The sequence below is a fragment of the Acanthopagrus latus genome, chromosome 23, assembly GCF_904848185.1.
Source record: "Acanthopagrus latus isolate v.2019 chromosome 23, fAcaLat1.1, whole genome shotgun sequence".
Taxonomy (NCBI): Eukaryota; Metazoa; Chordata; class Actinopteri; order Spariformes; family Sparidae; genus Acanthopagrus; species Acanthopagrus latus.
In genome coordinates, this window is record NC_051061.1 from 1,308,986 (window position 1) to 1,330,226 (window position 21,241).

A 21,241-nucleotide genomic window follows, 5' to 3' on the forward strand; every position below is an offset into this window, starting at 1 on the left:
TTGTTGCGCAGACAGCTTTTTTTTTCCCTGAGTTGCTAAACTATGACATTATAAAACGTGTGATTGGTCAGTTTCACTGATGGTCCTCAAACAATATCAGGCTACATATGAGATTCCAGAAACAACACCACCGCTGCAACCAAACATGTTTCCTCTGCTGAATGATGAAAACAGCTCCAAAGTTAAATACAAGTTGCAAGTTGCCATCCAGGTATAGCTGGCAGGCTGCCATCTTTGATTTGATTCAATAAGAGGTACACCTTAGGAAGCTTCTTAAAAATATTGTAGCTTAATCCTGCAGAGGACAGAAGGTCTGTTTCATCTAGATGGTTAGAAGAAGTTCACAGTCATTTTTGAACCAGGCTTGTACTTTTCTGAAACACATTTCATGTTCACTAATGGAACCATAACAAGCCTGTGGTTAGGGAAGTCCTGCAGCTTGAGGTGGCATAGCCTGAAAAAAAAAGGGATCTCTAGCTAGGATTCCCACAACCCAAAGGATGAATTGTAGCCTGGAATGTTACACATGGGTGATGACTTCCTGTAGTTGGTTAATACAAGCTTTTTGTCCCCCTGAACATTATGAAAGTGCAGTATGGAAGAATTGGCCATCTGTTGAAATCATACTCCCAACAAATAGGGGCAGCATATCACCTGACTAACTGCTAACTGCTGCTACCTGTATTATTTTGTATGCATCCATGACTGGAGCTACTGTTAATGTGTTATCTCAGTTAGCTGCACAGCTAGCTGTTCTCCTGGGTGCTTTGGACTGCTTTTGGATGATTAACATGCTAACTTCAGTAGATATCTCTGTGACACAACAGACTGTCTGTGACATAACTGTTATTTCAACCGTTATTTCTTCATATTCTGTTGTCTGATTTTGACACATTTTGAATGTTTTTTAAAACATACTATAATATAATATTGTATAGTTTAGAATGAAGCTGCTGATCTAAATTTGTTTGTATCCAGAATGTTTGACTTAAAACAAATAATCCATATGTACTAACTATTGTATGCATCCCCAGCATGAAATCATCTCTGTCATATCTGGCTCCAGGGCTACGACATAGACCATGTAGTATTTATAATCTAAATGAATTGCACAGCACCAGACTGACTGGAATATGATTTTAATCACAAAGAGCATTAGCTTGGACACATGGACAAAAATCCTGAAATACGCTTTTATCATCCCCATCTGCCTTGTGCCTCCCGTCGCTCCGTCAGTGGCCTGGTCTGCCTCCTCTCTGTCCACATCAGTGTTCAGTGTGATTAGTAAGGAGGTCAGAGAGCTGAGTTTGTGCAGTGACCTCCTAATCATGCTGCTCATGCATTTGTGAGCAGGATGCATTAACACACACACACACACACACACACACACAGATCCAGGTCGATTAATGGGCTCTCTGTTAGTCACTGGTTCCACAGACATTCCCTAACAGCTGTGGAGGAACTGATCAATTCGGTCAACTAAGCCAATTGACAAAGTGTGTGTCTGTGTGTGTTGGATCTGTTGTATTTAAAACCTTTCTTAAACGTTCCACAGCGTTTTGTATCTTACTTTCTTTCTTTCCATCTTCTTTATGGTTAAAACAATGTTATACTGGTCTGGTTCCAATAGAACTGTATGTTAACAGTTTCTAAATTAATGCACTGCAGCCGTACACTCGTACACCTTATTTACAATACTGAGTGCGGTCTCTCAGTGCATCGTCCTCTGAACAGTGGCTGTGACATACAAGCTCACTCCCTGTTAACTTACTGATCCTTTATATCAGCAGCATTCATCTTACATCTTATTCACTGTTCATGTGTACTGTCGGGCTCAGCCTGAAGTAGTGAACTGAACTGAAATATTGATACTGATATTGAGGACGATGACATGACTGGACAGTTAGCTAATCGTGTTTGTCGACTGTACGCAAAGTTATTGACTTTGAATCTTGCTAGCATAATGTCAGCTATTATAATAGCCAAGGGTTCTATGAGATGAGTTGGCTAGGTTATCTCCAGTTGTCAAATCATATATAAAGTTGATCCTGTTTACTGCAGTAGTGAGCAATGTTTCTCTTGCATAAGAACCAAATGGGATGGTAATAATTAATGCCAGCTATTAGTCAAACACTCCTGTAAAACAGACTACTGGATGGTGAAAAACGTCATCGTAAAACGCACCAAAATATAAAACCGATAGTCTTCATTTTATTTTCCTCCTCAAGTGACTGTGGTATTAACGAGGCATGCCCTCTGAGATGTCCATAATCAGAGGCCTCACTGGCCTCTGTGTTGTCCATTACTCCCAATAAGGCACATCCTGTCAGGCCTGATCACTTTTTATAAGCAACAGAGACCTGGCAAACCTTGTATGAGCATGTGACAACTGAGCGTTTGACCACTTCAAGCTGTCCTGTCCAATAAATCTATGGAAAAAGGCCAGAAGTATTTGTAATTCAACAGCAAACCTTAGGTGAAAAAACAGTAACATTGTTAAGTGCTTTTCATACAGGAGCCACCAGTTGACTGATATTTGTATAACTTAAGTGAAATTGAAATAAAATACCTCAGCTCTCAGTTTATCTGCACTATTACAGATGGCTAAAATAATCTTAATAGCACAGCTCAACTTTGTTCTCTGGATGGATGCTGGATGCCTTACCTGTCATTTTGTCCTCGCCACGCTTTATTCTCCATCTGAAACTCTAAAACTAGCTGGAGGTGGGTGGTCTGCTCAGTCATTCTCTGGTACAGCTGCTGGAAAAGGTCCAAAAGGGCCAAGAGTAGCAGAGAGCTTTGCTTTACATGTAGTTGGCTGTAACAGTAGTGCCGTTTGTTGCAGAAGGCAAAGGGAGATAAAGGGGTTTGGAGAGCATGTTTTAAGTTGGTATTTGTGAGTACATGCGTGGGAGGAGAGGGCAGTGGAAGACCTACAACACTACACAGTGTGTGTAAAGTAAAATAAGGCAAAAGACTGTGTTAATTGTCCTAAAATCCTCAGTGTTGTTTTGGTCCATCTTTGAGGAAAAGGAGTGGAAGCCTTTGTTTAGCTTTCTTGCCTTAAGAAACCATTAAGCCCATTTAGCAGAGTTACAAGTTGCACCCAGAAGAAGTCAACCCCCTGTAGAGATTTTGAGTACAGCCTGCAAACAATCCCAATTTTGATCCCTTAATTTACATTTACATTTGATTTAGGGCATTTAACCGATGCTTTTGGCAAAACGACTTACAATAAGTACAGTTGCACATTTAAGTAATAATGAATTGTGACCCACATATGTGCTGAGTGAGACATTTTGCAATGTAAATATTAACTTCCAAGTGCTCTCTGCTGGACAAAGTTGTGGCAATACTGGCAGTAAAATGCTTGAAAGTCATCCCCAACCTACATAAAAATATAAACAATATGTAAATCTAGAGAGGTTGCCCAATGTCAGCTACTTGGACAATAAACCAATAAACAAATGCCTCTTCAGGGTGTAATCGAAATAAAAATGTGCCCACATAAGTAATAAAATGTTCAAAGTAAAGGTGTATAGAGGCTTAGGTTTCTAGGGGTTCAAGAATAATCAGTTTCCTCACTAGGCTGATGTGGGGCGGCCAAGGAAACACGATAGGGCCCAAACAGACCAGGGTGTCTGGCTGGCAGTCTAAGGGGATGAGGTTCTCAGTGAGCAGGGACAGATTTAGAATGAGTGTAAGAGCCACCTGGGTGCCATTCCCCACCTCTTTTAAGCCTTCACAAAAGATGATTGGCTCGAAGAGGAATGCCCCAAGCCGCTACAAGTCTTAAACAATGGCACTACACTATTTAACTGTGAAACTAATGTAACAGTGATAAGCATACATCTGCCAGTAAACACACAGCAACACATTTTCACTGTAGTTAAGAACATAAAATGGAAGAGAATAGCCATGAAGCTTAATTTGCTCCTGGTCCTGTCCAGAAAGGTCTAACACTGACAGAGAACTTATATAAAGTTCAAAAACTAAAACTCTAATAAACTTTGGATGCCAATCACAGATATACAATCGGAGGAAAATGCAACCGTGTTAACTGCAGCACAACAGAAGTCATGTTCTGCAAGAAATGCATGACAAGCTCAGAATAATGTTCCTAAATATTCTCATAAATTCAATCTGTGGAAAGCAGCAAAGTGATCCCAGATTTTAGGATGCTATTAAAACCATGTAATGTCTCATCTCCTCTTAGATATAGTCTTATTTAAGTTTTGCATGAGTCTTAAACTGGGACTCTAAAACATTATCTTAAGACCCAACGCGACTAAATGCATGGTCACCGGAACCCTGGCCAGTGCACCCTGAACCCTCATACTTCATCTGAACTCATTAGGATTCCACTAAATTTGAAAGAAAGTCAGTTTAGAGCTGATGTAATGCCAGATGATAGGCCTACACAACCGAGATCAGCTACTGACCACCCTCTGAATGAAAGGATTTGTATTGCAGAATAAAAAAAAATAGTTTCCTCATGATCACCTGTGTGTGTTACATGTTGAAAAGGTCATATAATGACAGAACAGAGCTTTCTTATAATTCTCTCTACCGCCGTCACCCCTTTCCTTCTTTTTCTCACTATGTTCTTAGATTCGTTCTCTCTATCCATGTCATGCCGTCCCCCTCAGTCGTTCTTAATTCTCTCTCATCTCTCTGCGTCTCTGTCGTCCTAATTTGAAGTCTTCTTCTCCGTTTGTCTCTCTCTGCACTTTCTAGCTGACTGCTCACTGTGCATGCATGACCCCCACTACACGCACACACACACACGTACACGTGCGCACGCACACACACACACGTACACGTGCGCGCACACACACACACACACACACACACAAACACACACACACACACACACCGAATTGGCCTTCAGCTGTGCTCACAGATAAAGCTCCATGTCCTTGAGGATTCTTCTCTCTCTCTCTCTCTCTCTCTCTCTCTCTCAGCTTTATCATTATTTTGCTTTGTTCATTATGTCATACATGATGTTAGGCTCTATTTTTCTACGTATTGTTAATAGTGATGTTGGTTTTAGATGAGAAACTTGTCAGTGTTCACTTGCACTGGTTATGTACAGTACATATGTACATGAACATGCCGTGGATTTTTTGAGCCCTTATAGTCCTGTGCTCTCTTGGCGAGGAGCACGGTCCAAACATCGAGTACAACAGCTTAACCTGGGGCATTGTGGTGGCATCTCTTTAAAGATGTGGGAGCAACAGTCCAGCTGGTCAGGTCCATCAGCCCTGTATAATGACTTGTTATTCAAATGTTATTAGATTTTGCAGGATGACTATACCTAGTCAACATCATATATGAAAAAAGTAGTGTACGGCCTTTTGCTGCTCCAGAGGAAGCTGCATGTAATCTGATAACTTGCCTCCAATGATGTCATTCAGTGGTCATGTTGCATTATGGGTAATTGTAGGCACCAGGTTTTGAAAGGCAGTTGGACTCATAATGGACGGTTAAAAACAAATGATCAAAATCGAAACATACCTCTTTCTTTTCAAAAGCAACTATTGTGTTTTACCTCATACATCATTTCATATTTAATTTATTTATGCAAGGAGGCTGCACTGCTCAGTTTTGTTTACATCTGCCAAAGAAATAACAGCAACAAAAATGCCTGATCCTCACTTCTGCCTTTTCAGATCATTCTGTGTATCAAGTGTATGCACTGTAAATAAACATACAAATAATGAAATAATAAATAACACATACAGTAAATAGAATGAAATGCTGACAGTTGCATTATTGCTAATGCTTTGTGGTCAACATGAATGCCATTACTGCACACACTCTGATGATGAAGCATACCACTGGGTTTTGTGTTTGACTGCAGGGGGTTGTGGGTAACGCGGGCTGTGGGTCCATTAATAAATGAATCAACCATGTGATGAAGACATATGGCTCTGCACTGATCTGCCCTTGGCTGGTACTGTGTGTGTGGTCCTGCAAAAGCACGTCAATAGAGCTGAGTGAATTGAGTTGAAAATTGAGGGGGATGTAGAGGAAGAGCTAGATAGACCATAGACATAAGCAGTGTGTGGGCTCAATGTGTGTGTGAGACAGAGTCTGTGGGCTGCTGAGTGGGAGTTATCTGCAGAGAGATGCTTTGACCTCTCTGCTGCTACTGCAGCTGCCTTTAGGCTTCATAAACACACACACACACACACACACACACACACACACACACACACACACACATAAACATGGGAGTAGTAGCGAGTGAAGGAGAGGAAGAGAGTTAGATTTTTAATAAGCTCACAATGGTATGAATTTATTCTCCAGTACTATACTATGCTCTTGCCCTCAATCAAGTCACTTGCCGGAGAGCTGGAGCTGTTCCACAAGGGCATGTCAAACACACAGGACACGTTTCCCCTTCAGGGTTAATTAAATTCATGAGCAACAACCTAAGTGACTACATAGGCCTATGTCAATTCCAGAACTACCCATTTGTCAATTACAGTAATGTTTTATATGACCTTTTTTTGGACAAACAACAGGATGCATGTAGCATGATAGCTTTACTATGCCCATTTTCCATATTTCGTACCATTAAATGACTTTTGAGAATGATTTCAAATATTTCAAACATTTATAGGTATGTTTGTGTGTAGCCCTTATTGCCTGTCAGCCCTGCTTAGCTGAAATGGAACATTCTGCATTATTTTGGACACCACTGCTTTTGTTCTTTGCGAGATATGCTCCATCGTGCCTCTGACTGGTAGCCTTATTTGTGTTCTTTATGCCTGACTCAAACTGTTAACTCATTGTAAACTGTAAACTAACTGGCCTCTCTCCCAGTCAGTCATCCTCCAGAGCCACTCTTTACTTTAAGAGTGTCTCTAGGCAAAGCTCGTCCAACACCTGGCCTGTCTGCTCTGCCTAACCATAGCTAGCCTAATCAGTGTGTTGACCTGGAAAACTGCAGCTCTCAGTCAGCTGTATCATCTCCAGCAGTGGCTGTTTGTTTTACAAACTAACCACAAGGAAAATACAGACACAGCCAATTAACACTAGACAACCACTGAACATACAGTTAGGAAATGGCGTGCTAGCTAGCCAATTCTTGTCTCAGTTGTGGTGCTAACAGTTAATTAATCCTACTGACCGCCCAATAATAATGCTAATCAAGAATATACAGTACGTATAGTCCTAAACATCAACCAGCAACATAGGTTCAAAACATAGAACCTGCTCACAGACAAAACATTACCATAAATCACAATGAAATTCCAGCAGTGTGCTTGCTTCACAAGTAGAAAACAATTGATTCTGGATGATGTACTGATAGCATCTGCACATATGCTTTTTACACATGTTCTGTGTACAGTGACTTGGTAGAGTTTTGTAGGAGACGTGAGACGATCACACAGGTGAGACCATTGATGCAAATCTATGTAATGGCTAATGAAGACTCAGTTGAAGCAAGACGATCACACAGCTTTGCGTCCACCACTCTTTTTCTTTGCACAGTGGTCACAAGCACGTAGCTTTATGGAAATAGTCAGTGCAACTTACGTGACTTTCTGCCAGTGGTATTCATGAGATCGTTGGACTGTTATTGCCATATCTTACTTACGGTTAGCTGTAGCTTGTTAGCAGCACACACACCAGCCATGTACAGTATGTGCCTGTGCTGTGTTGGTGTAACAGCTCCGCTGCTGATGTGTCACATAACCAACGAGCAACTCCAGTTCTTATTAAAAGGTTCCTCCAGACCACTCTCCTCCTCCGTTTTACATAATGCCACAACACTGCCTGCTTCATGATCTGATTGCTAAACAGTGTAGTGTAGAACTGAGATATGTGCATGCATATGTGTTTTGCTGCCTGCTGTTGTGAGAGGTATGGATGGCTGTTATGAACCTTGAGTTCGATGTTCATGTATGAAATGTTAATGTACTGCAGAGCTGCACCCTCTGTCCTGCTCTCATTAAGCCACTGCTCAGATCCTCTGGCTCAGCATCTTTAGACTAGTCTACGTAGTTTTAATCTTACATAATCAGACCTCTGTGGCATTCGCATAGACCAGTGATTGTCAACTGACAGCGCATAGGCCACATTTACCTTGCCGAAGCCGCTCATCCAGCCTGAGGAAGATTAATGAATTCTATAATATGAGCAGGCAAAAGGGCAAATCTGCCAACTCTCACACACTAACTGTGTGACCCACATAATGGACACTTTTCATAAACTCTTCCGCCTTATATTCTTTTGTTCATGTAGTGAAAAACAAACACATGACGAAGAGAGGATGTTTTTATGGATCTCCAGATACCCTTTTAATGCTCATCCTCTGATTTAGACTATGTCAGGTGGCTGACAAGTGATTTGATAAACCATAATTATTCATCATCAACCAGGATTATCACTGATAATGAATCTCACTCTAACTAAATTGAAAAGTAATTCACTGTCCCTCCTACCTGCATGTGCACAGTGCAGAGAAGGAGGAGAGACACTGCTGCCTTAAGAGTTGATCGCTCTTGTCTGTATGCTGTCGTGTTTGAATGTAAATGTATTAAGTAAACAAGACAACATTGTGGCCATGTCTATTATTCACTGCCTATTTTCTTGCTTTGGTCAATAAATTTAGTTTGTATCTTTCACTGAAGTAGGTCGTCCTTTAAGCCCTGGTGTTGTGCAAATTGGATGTGTATCACGGTGAAGAGCATACATTGTGTTGAATGTACAGACATATTGTCATGTGATTCAGGCATCGGTCCTGAAAAAGACGCTCTTGACATCTTTTGCTATGGAGCGCTGCAGGGATGACTTCTTTTTATAGGCAAAAGTTGGAGGGAAGTTGTTCCCCCAACAAAAAGCTTGTTTTTGATTGGATTTTGTTCAGCAAGATAATGTTCTCAAATGAAAGATTTTTGAAGCATAAATGAAATCCATGGAAGTAAAATGTAACATTAGTATACAAACAAACTACATCATGGTAGCATGACTTTAACGTCACCACCACTATCATGTTACTACACTGTACAACACACTTTTCTTTAACCTGATCAATGTGCAAGTTGTAGAGTTAGAATTAGAATAGCAACTGTCTGTGGCTCCACCCAGTGGCCCTGATTTGATTTGCAAGAATCCACTGCTCTCGCATCAACACAACCAATCAGAGCCAAGGGGAGTGTCTGAGAACTGTCAATCACTCTCAGAGATAAAAGTAACCAGATAAGCAGTGAGCCGGAGGAGTAGACTCCTCAGTGCAGGGCCAAAAAACATTTTAGATAAAACTGAAGTTTAAACTGCTTGAATTAGCAACACATGAATCACTTATATGAGTGATTCTTTCATCGGTCAGGTCGGATTATTATGAATGCCAAGTCTATTTACAGACAGGTGACACATTTAGAGACAAAAATGGTTTTTGCTTATCTGATTGAATGTGATGGAAGTCAAATTATAATTTTGTCCGTATATAACATGCAACTAGCCACAGCTGTAAAGTGCTGAAAAAGCTTGGAAATGCACATTGAAAAGGCTTGAATGTACTATCGCACATGCATAGGTGTAAATATAGATAATTACATAATTGCTGGATGAAATTAAAATTAGAATATAGTAGTGCTTTTTTTTTTGTATTCAAATAGTGGTATTATTTAGCTTGTAAATGTCTCCTTGTATCCCTTTGTTGAGAAAACAACTTAATCTGATACATTTTCATTGTGCCACTTCTTAGCAACCATCTTTCTTAAGTGTGTACATGCTTTAGAATTCAAGTGTGGGGTATTTACTGACATATTTTATTTTATTTTATTTTATTTTATTTACTTTGAGAAGAGAGAACAGGAAGTATAGAATTACTGACTTATTTCTATGTGTTTCTCTCCTCCTACAGTGGGTTAGGCAGCGGTATGAGCAGGGATCAGGGGACAGCTCTGACATGAGTTTGTCAGTGGATGGAAGCAATGTGTTGCTCAATTCAATGCATTCACTGAGGAGCTTTGCATTTACATTCTCAATAATTAGTTCATTTTATTTTTCAATGTATTTTTTTTAGGCAGAATGTGCCGTGAGCAGTAATGGCTTAGTGTTACAGTTATAGCCTGGCAGTTTTGTGGCTTCTAATAATTGTATATCAAATGTACACATAGTGTTGTCTGTTGGAACTGTACAACATGATATACCTAAACACAAGCTTGCCTCTGAGCTCTTGAGAAGCAGTGGCTAGGAAAAGCACACAAAACATGGAATTATTAATCCTTATTGATTCCATCATGTGCAGGTATAGTTTGGGATTCTTCTTTTGAGGTATCTTTTTTTTGTGTGTGTGTAACCATGGAAACCACCAGTGAGAGGAAAGGGACAGGGTAGAGAGGATGTACTTTACAGAAGCAGATGGAAAACACCAAAACCTTGGCTGGCGGGCTCAGTGGGCTCCTGGCTGAAGTTTGAAAATGCACAATCACACAAACACTCTCTCTGACTGCCACCTCTGCCAAGACATGCAGCCTGGCAGATTTACTGTAATTAGTGCCCCCGCTGTGAGGTGGAGAGTGCAAAGTGACTTACTGAGCTGATATGGCTACTAGCCTTTTGACTATCTGCCTAAAGGCCAGCTTGTGTTTTCTGCACCACATTTCCAGAGACTCACCGCAGCTCTTTCTATTCCTCTCCTACAGCTAACTGACGATGGATCTATTCCGCAGAGGAGAGCTGGGGCTGCTTGGAGGAGGAGAAGGGCTGAGAGATGATGTGGGTGTTTCCGGGATCAGCTGGTCAGCCAATCGGCTGCCAGAGGACATGTACCCGGCGTCAGGATTGGCCCTGGCTGCGGCCTATCATGACATCAAGACCCGGTTGGCCAGTTTGGAGAGGGAGAACAGCAGCATAAAGAGGAAGCTCAAACACTACGAGGTCAAGGTGGAGAGCAGCACATACACAAACACACAGACAGTACACAGATTATCACACAGAATAGAACACAAGGGAATAAACAAGACACATGGTAAAGATGTGAATGCATTGTTTACTGGAGAGTCAATCTTCTCACACTTCCTCCCTTCTCCTGTCCTCCAGTTTCCTATGATCAGTGAATTTGGAGAGGAGAGGATACTCTGCTGTTCCTGTGAGCCCATCATCAAGGATACCAGTGTTATCCAATCAGAGACCACCAACCTACAGCAGAGGATCAACTCTCTCACTCAGGAGGTACTCTGTAATATTAGCAGTGTTGTAATGGCTGAAATCTGTAGATATGGAATTACTGTCGAGTGTAGAGACAATATCTCTAAAAGTCAGACCACTAGACACCAAGCTGACTGTTTAGCCAGATTATTGAGGTCACACCAACGCGAGCACAACTTTACAGTTGCTATTGATCCCTCGTGCACAGCAGTCGCAGCGGCAGAGGAAAATAAAAGGTTGGGTGTTTGATTTTTGTGGGCGGTTTGAATAGTTCAATAGTCTCTGTTAAAAGCCATGGAATGATACGCTTGTTCCCGCTACATATTAGACACTTAAATTTAATGCAGTCAATGTGAATTAATTGACTCGACAGTCTGGGCAATTTTTAAAAACGTACATATTTATTTTTTGTCATCTCTTTTTAATGTTTTTTCATGTTTCATGCATTTCTATGAGCTGTTGAAATAATTGTTTTTCAATGTGATCATTGAATTAGCAAATACATTCTTTTAAAGTTGATAAATACATATTTAAAAAAGTATAATTATAATATTAAGTAACATAGTTGGACAAGCCACAACAACCACAAAATGAACACTGAAACATGTGCTGTGGTAACCCTGCACTAGTGTCTAAAATATGAATTATTAACAATGTATCATAATCGTAAACCAACGTAACAAATTTCTGCTTTTACTGCATTTGTGATATGCACTGTATGTGGTGTTTGTCCATGTTGTGTTACCATACTTAACTGTCCAAGATGGCAGATGTACTGCTGTAGCATATATCTGTTACTCAGCATTGGCAAACATACTTTAAGGCCCAATATTTTTAACCAAGCTGGAAACCTATTTGAGGAAAACTTCTTACGTTGACACTGACTTAGCAAACACAGAAAAGATTTTGGAAGCTTAGATTTCTGTTTTGCATTATATCAGCCACAGTGTCATTATAGCGCTCTGTATTTTTCAGTTTGCTTCTGATTATCATGCAGGAGAAGCTGCAAGTGTTTTTTGCGTTACTTCATCTTTAATCCTTCTCTCACCCACTCGCCTGTCAACAAGTAGCCAAACACGATGGTAGCCAACATGATGGTAAGGCTGTTTATGGTTGTAACATTAGATAACTGTGAGCTAGTAACCTGCGTTTCTAAAATGTACTGTCATTTGCATATTCAGTAATATTTCTCACCATCTAATACATTGTCATCATCCTCACTAGCTGCGGTTACATGGATAATAGTACTTGAAAGCAATTGAAATCATTCTGAGTAGAGATTCTGACTCAGATGTGTGTTTACATTCCCCAAAGTTTTAGGGGCACTATGTAGTTTTGGATTAGAAATTCAAACTCAGAATTTTGATATTTTACAATATTAATGAGGAACTAATGCAAACTCATAAAAATAAAAATGTTAGGTGGAAATAGGCAGGGCCTATATCACAAGATTCAGCCCAATTCACCGAACGTTTGGATATATACATACAAAAACAGCATGCTCTACTGCTTTGAACACCTGTTTTATCATTTTAGTGCAGAGTGTCAAATTGGATTTGCACACACAACTGTACTTGTGTGTCCATGTACTTATATCTCCAAATATTTCACTATGAATCACAGCATTAACTGATAGTCACGGGAGATGCATTTATGTGTTTTCTTTCAGAACTGGAATGATGGACAGAACAAAACCCAAACTGTTTCTGTTTTTAATGAACAGAATTAGAATGACAGTTGTCTCTTTGTGTCTCAGCTCCAGAAGAGTAAGGAGAGAGAGGAGAGGTTGGAGGAAGTCATCCAGGCTTATGAGAAGATTCACTTGGAGAAAAGCAATGTCCAGAGAGACCTAGATAAGATGGTAAACACACACACACACACACACACACAAAGACCAATATTTCCCTGTCAGAACATTTTTGCACAACATTTTTGGTCTGTGTGTGTCAGACGACTCTAGCAGAGCAGCATGTGGAGCGGATCCACAGTCTGGAGTCGGCTCTCAGACAGAGAGAAACCTCCCTTCAGACACTCAGCGCTCAGCTCCGCAGCAAAGACACACATCAGTCTCAACTCCACACAAGCCTGGATGTACCCAGAGGTGGGTGCTGTTTGGATCACGGCAGTACTGTCAGTCATAACGACAGAAGTATTGGTAGTAATGCTACTAGACATATTAGTAGCTGTAAAGCACAAGCTTAAAGTGGACACCGCAACCTCTTCTCACCACACGAGCCAAGTTTAGTTAGGTAAACATACAAATAATGCAATTGATCATTTTAATAATCCCTTCCCCTTTATACTGTTAGTACACACTGTTCAGTCCGTTCCTTGTTGTGTTATTAAACCATTCTACTCTGTCTCTTACTGGTTCTCTACATGGGACTGAAACATTTAACTTAAAGTGTAGTGTGGTTATATCTGATTGCCTTGCGGTTCTGCTCCGGTGCTCTATGAGCTATAGTTTTATAATCTGCTGTTGTTCCTCTCAGGTTCAGACATCTTGCTGTGAGCAGATGTTCACTTGAGCCACAGTACCACTGCTCCGCTCAGTAGTGTTTTTATACAAACCACTTGCGGAAGAAGAGACACAAACCTAATGACTCCTGACAACCACTGAACATACAAAATCTGAAATAGCATGCTAGCTGACTAGCTGTCTCATTTGTAGTAAATTCATTGTGAAATAGACCTGAAGTAACCTGTAGGACAGTCATAGCACCATCATACTAACTTGTTCCTGCAGTTTTACTGTCCATATCCATAGAATATATCATAGACATGAAGAGACACACACAACAACACATAGAATGGGCGAAGGATGTGGCAACTTCATGCTTGGCATGCTGTAATCCAGTGTTACATTATTAGTTATTAGAGACAGACACCACAGACATGTACATAGAAAATACCAGCGATTTATATTATTTTATTCATATCATTGTAGAGCAGTGATTTGAAAGAGAACTAATGAGTAAACAATGACACAGCTGCGTGTCTGGTTCTGTCAGAGGGCCGTGGGCCAACGCTGCAAAGCTCCCGCAGTCTGGACGCCTTGTCAGACTTGAAGCTACAGCGACTCGAGGCGGAGCTGGAGGGGGCGAGGCACCAGGCTGAGGGAGCCTGTCAGAGGGAGAAGGAGCTGAGGGCCAAGCTTCAGAGGCTGCAGCAGGATGTAGCTCAGCTACAGGATGCCCAGAGACAGGTAGGCCTCATGCCTACAAGACTGAATGTTTACACCTCAGAGCCATTATCTACTGCAGGTCTCCAGACAGATAATGGAAATTCATAATGAAGTGTAACACAAAGGAAAAACAAAATTCAGTGAAACTGAAATGAATAGATTACATGTATGCATAATACAAATCATAAAAATAACCTAACAAACCTATTGCAGGTTGAGGTGGTTGGTCGAGAGCAGTCCCCGATATCTACGGTATTTAAGCTTGTTTGGAACAGAGACCAGTTGTTTTGGGAAATGAATGAATATTTTAAAAATAATAATAATAAACAATATATTTGTCCGCCACTTTGAAAGATTTACATCAGGAACAACCAAAGGGCTTGAGGCCTAGAGCCACAGATAGGGTTAAGAATGGTGTTGCCTCGTGTACAACAAATTAAATCTCTGTACAATAATTAATCCATTTGTATCATGAGGAGTAATTCTAAAAATACAAAATTTGAACATGTGGTATTTGACTTCTTTGAATATTATCAAAATGTTCAGAGCTGATATGATACCAGTGTTATTTTTCATGTTCACTTTGCCAGGTATAGGTATTATATAGGTATAGTTAATGTATAATGACGATCTTTCCCAGCATCCAATCACTTCTCCAAAAAGATCTTCCATGACACATCTTCTTATCACAGCTTTTAACTGAAGTCTAGAGGACATTTAATGTGTACAACAGTGGTTCTGTTAACACAAAAAATAATATTCAGCATAACATCAGAGGCATTTTCATAACATGACAAATGAGTGTTCAGATATTGCAAATATTACCATAGAAACCAAATCCCGGGAACTAAAAAACCCCACAACTAACTGGATACAAATCCTAGCATTAGCTTTTTTCCCTTGACAGAAAGCTTTTTCAGCAAACTTACAGACAGAAGGATGAACTCAGCCTCCGACTTAAACATGTGTAGAGATTGAAGGACTGTACTACGTGCTGATAAAATCAATCCATCAAAAGATAAAACAAAAATGAAATAGCAGTGCTAGTGTTGCAGTAGAGGGAAGAAAGACAAAGCTGGAACATATGTAGAAAAACAAATACATGAAATACAGTATAGGTTTACAGAGATGTATTAGAAAATATGTTAAAACAGCACTGTGTCTCTCTGTCAGTCACAGGACTTGTCCACACACTGTGAGCACTGTGATGTGGAATGGATAAAGAAAGCCGGGGACGAACAGTGAGTCTTACTTTAAATAGGGCAGTATTTTACAGTCTACAGTGTATTTCTATTTATTTGTGTATTCATGCACGCTCTTCGTGTTGCAGGGTGAACCTAGCATTAGCTTATACTGAGCTAACGGAGGAGTTGGGTCGTGTTCGCAATCTGGCAGTGAAACAGAGTGACCTTCTGCGACACGTCTCCCAGGAGCCGGGTAGGTCACCTGAGTGGCTTCTTGGTTGATGCATTCGAATGATTGGTACTATCCTTGAGTATTATTGAGCCAAAACGCCTAAATGTCTGTCTTTCTCTCTGCTTCCTCAAGTCTCTCGTCCTCCCCCGGCTCCTCAGCGTCTCTCCCCTACTTCCCCCCAACGCCCCTCACTCTCTCCTGACAGGCTCCTCCCCACTACCTCTCCTCCTCTGTCACCAAACGACGGCCCTGCCTCTTACTCCCATCAGCCAACGAGCAGCCGCCTACGAGCAAAGTTCCAGGGTCGCCGTAGTTATTCAGAGGTGAGGCTTGATTTTTGGTATAACTCGGTTTGAAGATTTGACATGCTTGGTAATATTTTGTCTAATATTACTATCAAACTACGGATATACATCATGACAGTTGTTTTGACCTCTCGCTTTTTCCCAGGTATCTGACCCGTCAGCCATCCAGAGACCATCGGCTCGCCTGATGAGAGATCCAGTATCCACCCTCCCTAAGCCCAGGCCGCTCCTTGGGGAGATGCAGGGTTATGGCCAAGCCAAACCCCAGCTCCGGGCGTCCTTGGTGGGCCTGGTCAGACCAGCCTCGGCTCATGGAGCCAGAGGAGAGAGAGGAGGGGGAGGAGAGAGAGGTGGGGGCAGCAGCCTGAGCAGCAGTCCTCATCATTGTGCTTTGGACCTGGGCTTCCCTCTGGCTGCTGAGGTCAGACAGAGAGCTTTCCTTTACTTTTATTTATATAAGAACCTTTCCAAAAAAAGACATGCTTTCTGCACCAGTGTTTGTTTCAGAAATACTGATCTATAACCATTGAACCTGATGATGTTTAATCATCATGCTCTCCCCTGCCCCTCCTTTCATCCAGGTGCATCACTTTTGTCACCTTGACGACCCACCTGAGCCCACCCCACTGGTTACTCCACCACAGTCCTCTGATGATGAAGAGGTGATGTCCATGATAAATATGTGCGTGGCTCTTCCATGGATTTATAGAGGAGATATTCATTGTGAAGATGTGTATGTTGTGTGAATTTACAGGATGTATGTACATACCTATCACCGGCTGCCAGCCCGCCTCAGACACTTGGTGCAATTGGGATTGGCTCATCGTCTCCTAGGGAACAGCCGCTACACCCTTCATTTCCGTCTCCTAGGAAACAGCCCCATCATCCCTCCTTCTCAGCACCTGAGGGCCCTGCCACCCTCTCCTGCCATCTGCCTCCCTACATGAACACTGAGCATGCTCAGTCTTGGCCCTCCATTAACGTGAGTACGAAACATGAGAATGTCATAAAGTAGCTAATAGATTCCCTGCATGGAAATACATCACATGACAGGATACATGGGGAAAAGAAACATACAGAAAACCAACCCAATAATTTACAACAGACAACTGTGGAAGCCCATAGGTTACTTTATTAAAATGATAATGTTAACCTGAAAATTAAAGTGTAATTCCACAATATAATTGTCACAGATGTATGCAATACTTACTAATAATCCACGTTACATTTTATTTTCATATGCTTGTATGTGTATGTGTAATGGTGCAGTCTTTATATTGAATTTTAATTTACCTATTTACATACATACATTTCAGTGATTTAATAATTTAAGTATAATTTGAGGGTGTGAAAATGAGCGTTAATTTGATTATTGCAATTTCATTTTTGCTCGAATAACACACATGTAAGTGGAAAACGTTGCACATCACATTTTCGCCTCTGGACTTCCGTAGACAAACTGCACTGCAGTAAGCAGAAGTGGGATGATATGATATCAGAAATTTCTAAACAGAGAAAACACAGTTGTTTCTTCAAAATTTAGAAATGTAAATATAAACTCTAACACAGCATATTGAAAACAAGCAAAAGTTGGCAGTTTGAGCTGTATTGATAGAACTTTTGGCTCCATCAGTGCAGACAAATCAGTACAAGCAATACTGAAACTGTATCACTTGAAAAGGTTCACAAGATAGCAAAACTTGCAAACACCATGTATGGGATCATTGTTAGTTGTTTTGATTTATTGGTTATTGTTTAGTAAAAACAGAGATAAGATTCTGAGATTTTACTCAAAATTAGAGCTTCACCAACTGACACTTGTGTCTTCCTCTGTCTGTAGTTGTGGATGGAGTCAGAAGAGAGTGCTGTTCGTAGCTGTCCTCTGTGTCAGCTGACCTTCCCGACTGGTTACCCTGATGACGCCCTCATCAAACACATCGACTCCCACTTGGAGAACAGCAAGATATGACTTCTTTTTGAGAGACGGGCACCAGGCCCGCCCTGATTTTTTTGTTTTTTTTCCAGCAATGGTTTAATGAGCCTGCATGCTTCTTTCTATGGAACCTGCTCTGTACGACCACAGTCTTCTGGTAAAGGGGTCACATGCCTTGCTCAAGGGACATTTCCCTCTGCCCTTCCAATTAAGATTTTTTTAATCTAACCAGTGACCTTTGTTTTTCTACCCTCCAGGCTCAAATGTTTATAATTTCAATGTCCAGCTTTTGAATATTTTCCTTTTTGTCCACCACGGACATACATCTCTCACAAAGCTCCATATTAACAATACTGTATGAAATGGTGATTTTTCTCTTCTCATAACCACACTCTCCATTTGTACAAAGACCTTAGTGCTAAAGAGCTAGCAGATGTAAAGAAATGACATAGTGTTGTATCTCTTGGATACACTGCCACAGAGACAGGAGCTGCTGGAGCTCCACTCATATTGTCATGTATGGTGATCTCAGAGAAGCTCAGAGAAGACAGAAGACATGCTAGAAACATCCAACACATGCAATGTCAAAGGCATTTGTTGTTTTCATGTCCCAACATGCATCAGACCTCGTGGATGTTACAGCTCTCATGACAACTTGTGACGGCCCATATTTCTGGACATGAAAATAACTGTTGTGAGGTAAAATGATTTAGAGGAAAAAAATAAGTAATTTAATTAGTAATGCACTCTTGTTTGAATTGGATAACACATTTTACACCATGTTGTCTAATAGCCAGTTTCCAAATACAATTGATAATTTATGGTTGAAGGATAGTTTAAAGGATCTATTAGAGGGACTCAACAGGTGAGTGGTGTTCCAAAACAAACTATACGTAAACTCAAGAGTGTAAAACTTTCCCATGGTAAACATGAAATTGGAACATGAGAAAAGGAGCACCTACTGTTGTAATCAAGGTGCATGGTTAAACCCACAAGGCAGAGACCTGTGGAGGACCATGTTCACCACTTATAATTTTTGAATATTATCTTAACTGTGTATTTCACACTTTCCATTATCAATTGTTAACCAGATGCTTTTCATCATTGCTTTCTCTCCCTCATGAATATGACTTTGTATCTCATAATCATCAGATTAAAAAAGGAATCTGAAAGATCAGATCATCAACAGTGTGAAAAGAAACAGCACAGAAGTCATATACTGTGTTGCAGATATGTCCACTGAAGTTAGCATGCTAACCAGCAAGCCCTGGCCCATCCTGTCTCCTTATACAGCTTTGTACCAGCAAAAGGATGGTAGCGTGATAGACCAGTAGATTCAGCTGAGAGATATATGCACATACATCTGTCTTTTACCTAAATAAGATGATCTTAGACATAACGTGTTTTACAATCCAGTTTCACACTTTAGGGCACACTCATCAGTTTAAATTAAAAAGAGTTAATTAAAAAGACAGAAAAGATCAAGCTCAGAAACCTGCAGTGATGCCAGAAAACTATCACGTGTCATTGCTTATCACTTTGTTTGCATCAGAATTACTGTGCTGAAAAGACAGAGAAACTAAGGGCAAATATCTACAGAGACTGAAACTGTTTTCTTTTTGTTTTTTTTTGTTTTTTTTTACATTTAGCTCTTATTATTTGAAAGGATGAAAGCCAGACGTATCAAGCAAAAAAAGTTGAGAATCTAACATTAATGACACAAAATCATTTTCATTATATCTGCACATTGTGTCTCAAGTGATTTTACACATTTGACATTTGACTGAAGTTCACTGCCTTGCTCAAGGACACTTCACCAGAAGTGGGGGCCAGGGGGGCTCTACAAAGATCAAGTCCAAGGCACTTCTCACTGATCGAATGAGTTCTTCCTCCATGAAGGCAATAGAAGGTGTGGGAGAGCAGAGAGGACTCTCGATCAGCCTCTCTGCAACACCTCCATCATTACTGTTCCTCAGACACAACAGTGTCCTGATTAGGGTACTGTTTTAAGATGGGAACACTGGTCACAGTTTAACCTCCGGGTGAGTCCATGATGTGTGTATATTTTGTCACAGTGTAAATGGATTAACTACCTTAGCATAAGCTATGTGTGTTTTCTGTCACACACACACACACACACACACACACACACACGCACACACACACACACACACACGTCAAACTGTTATCCATACATAAAATGTCAGAGAGCTTCAAAATCTGAGGCAGAAGCCTTTAGAGGGTCAGTTTACCCCAAAATGAAAAACATATTTTCTCCTTACCCCAGGTGGTACTGAGCAATACAGATCACTGTGGTCTAATGTGACACACAAACAACACACACACATATATGTATATGTGTGTGTATATATAAAGTGGTTCTTCAGCTGGTTGATTTTGTTTTTGATATGTCTCAGATTTCTGCCTCTACTTCAATAAAATGGAAATAACTTTCATTTGTTGTTTTCACAGCACCCATAGGCACAAAACAAGAGTCTAAAGCCATGCTGTCATAACTGTGAGGCTGCTCTTCAAAACAGATTGTGCTCTCTGTGAATGCACAGAGAGCATAATCCTCCTGAGTGCAGCTCATGTATGTCATCCCACTGTTGCTGTGGTGACATAGAGAGGAGGGAGGGGACCGCTAACTGCAAAATGGACAGGAAGTTAGATAAAACTATGATGGCGACTTTAATACTATGCAGTGAGATATACAAAAGCAGGAGAAATTAGTCCAAATTGTAACTGTCGGTTTCATTAGCCTGTCAACACTATTATGCTATCTAATGTGAGACTCAAGAGCTAGAATGTTTACAATATCAGCATATCTCTTTTATTGGCTATTGCACTGCTGCTTGGAAAGTACTGACATAATCATCCAGACAAAGGCCGGTTAGGCCAACGACAAGTGGCCCTAAGGATTCTGAAATTCAGAGCTCACACCTGTTCATAATGACTCTGTAAGGAAAGTCACACACAGGGTTTAAAAGCCTGCAACTCCCCTCCAGTTAGTTAGAACTGAAGAAGCCCCTTGGATTAGAGGTAAAATGTCTTAAAGAGAGTGAAACAAGTCCAAAAGTCTAGTGGCCTATAACACAGCGTTTAGATTCATCCAGATAACCTGCAAGCAGTTCAGGAGGTTAAACTAAACCCTTCATGTTAGCAGATAATCTTGGCCAAACTTCAGTACCGATAACAGATTTCTCCTCCGACTGTCAGAAGGGGTGAACTGGA

The 21,241-nt window shown here is 40.7% G+C and overlaps 1 protein-coding gene across 2 annotated transcripts in view; it reads left to right on the top strand.

Annotated features, from left to right (window-relative positions):
* LOC119013307 (TANK-binding kinase 1-binding protein 1-like) overlaps window positions 1-20,584 on the top strand; it is a 22,077-nt gene extending 1,493 nt beyond the window's left edge. The window contains exons 2-13 of one of the 2 annotated variants that reach the window (XM_037087708.1): window positions 10,665-10,899; window positions 11,062-11,193; window positions 12,926-13,030; window positions 13,120-13,270; window positions 14,181-14,374; window positions 15,527-15,594; window positions 15,684-15,790; window positions 15,902-16,092; window positions 16,220-16,495; window positions 16,656-16,736; window positions 16,829-17,056; window positions 17,915-20,584. In XM_037087708.1, coding sequence (XP_036943603.1) covers window positions 10,675-10,899; window positions 11,062-11,193; window positions 12,926-13,030; window positions 13,120-13,270; window positions 14,181-14,374; window positions 15,527-15,594; window positions 15,684-15,790; window positions 15,902-16,092; window positions 16,220-16,495; window positions 16,656-16,736; window positions 16,829-17,056; window positions 17,915-18,043 — 1,887 coding nt within the window. In that variant the 5' untranslated portion in view covers window positions 10,665-10,674 and the 3' untranslated portion in view covers window positions 18,044-20,584. Of the gene's footprint in view, window positions 1-10,664; window positions 10,906-11,061; window positions 11,194-12,925; window positions 13,031-13,119; window positions 13,271-14,180; window positions 14,375-15,526; window positions 15,595-15,683; window positions 15,791-15,901; window positions 16,093-16,219; window positions 16,496-16,655; window positions 16,737-16,828; window positions 17,057-17,914 lie in introns of both variants that reach the window. The other variant, XM_037087707.1, reaches the window with a different exon arrangement.
* Window positions 20,585-21,241: the final 657 nt, after the last annotated feature.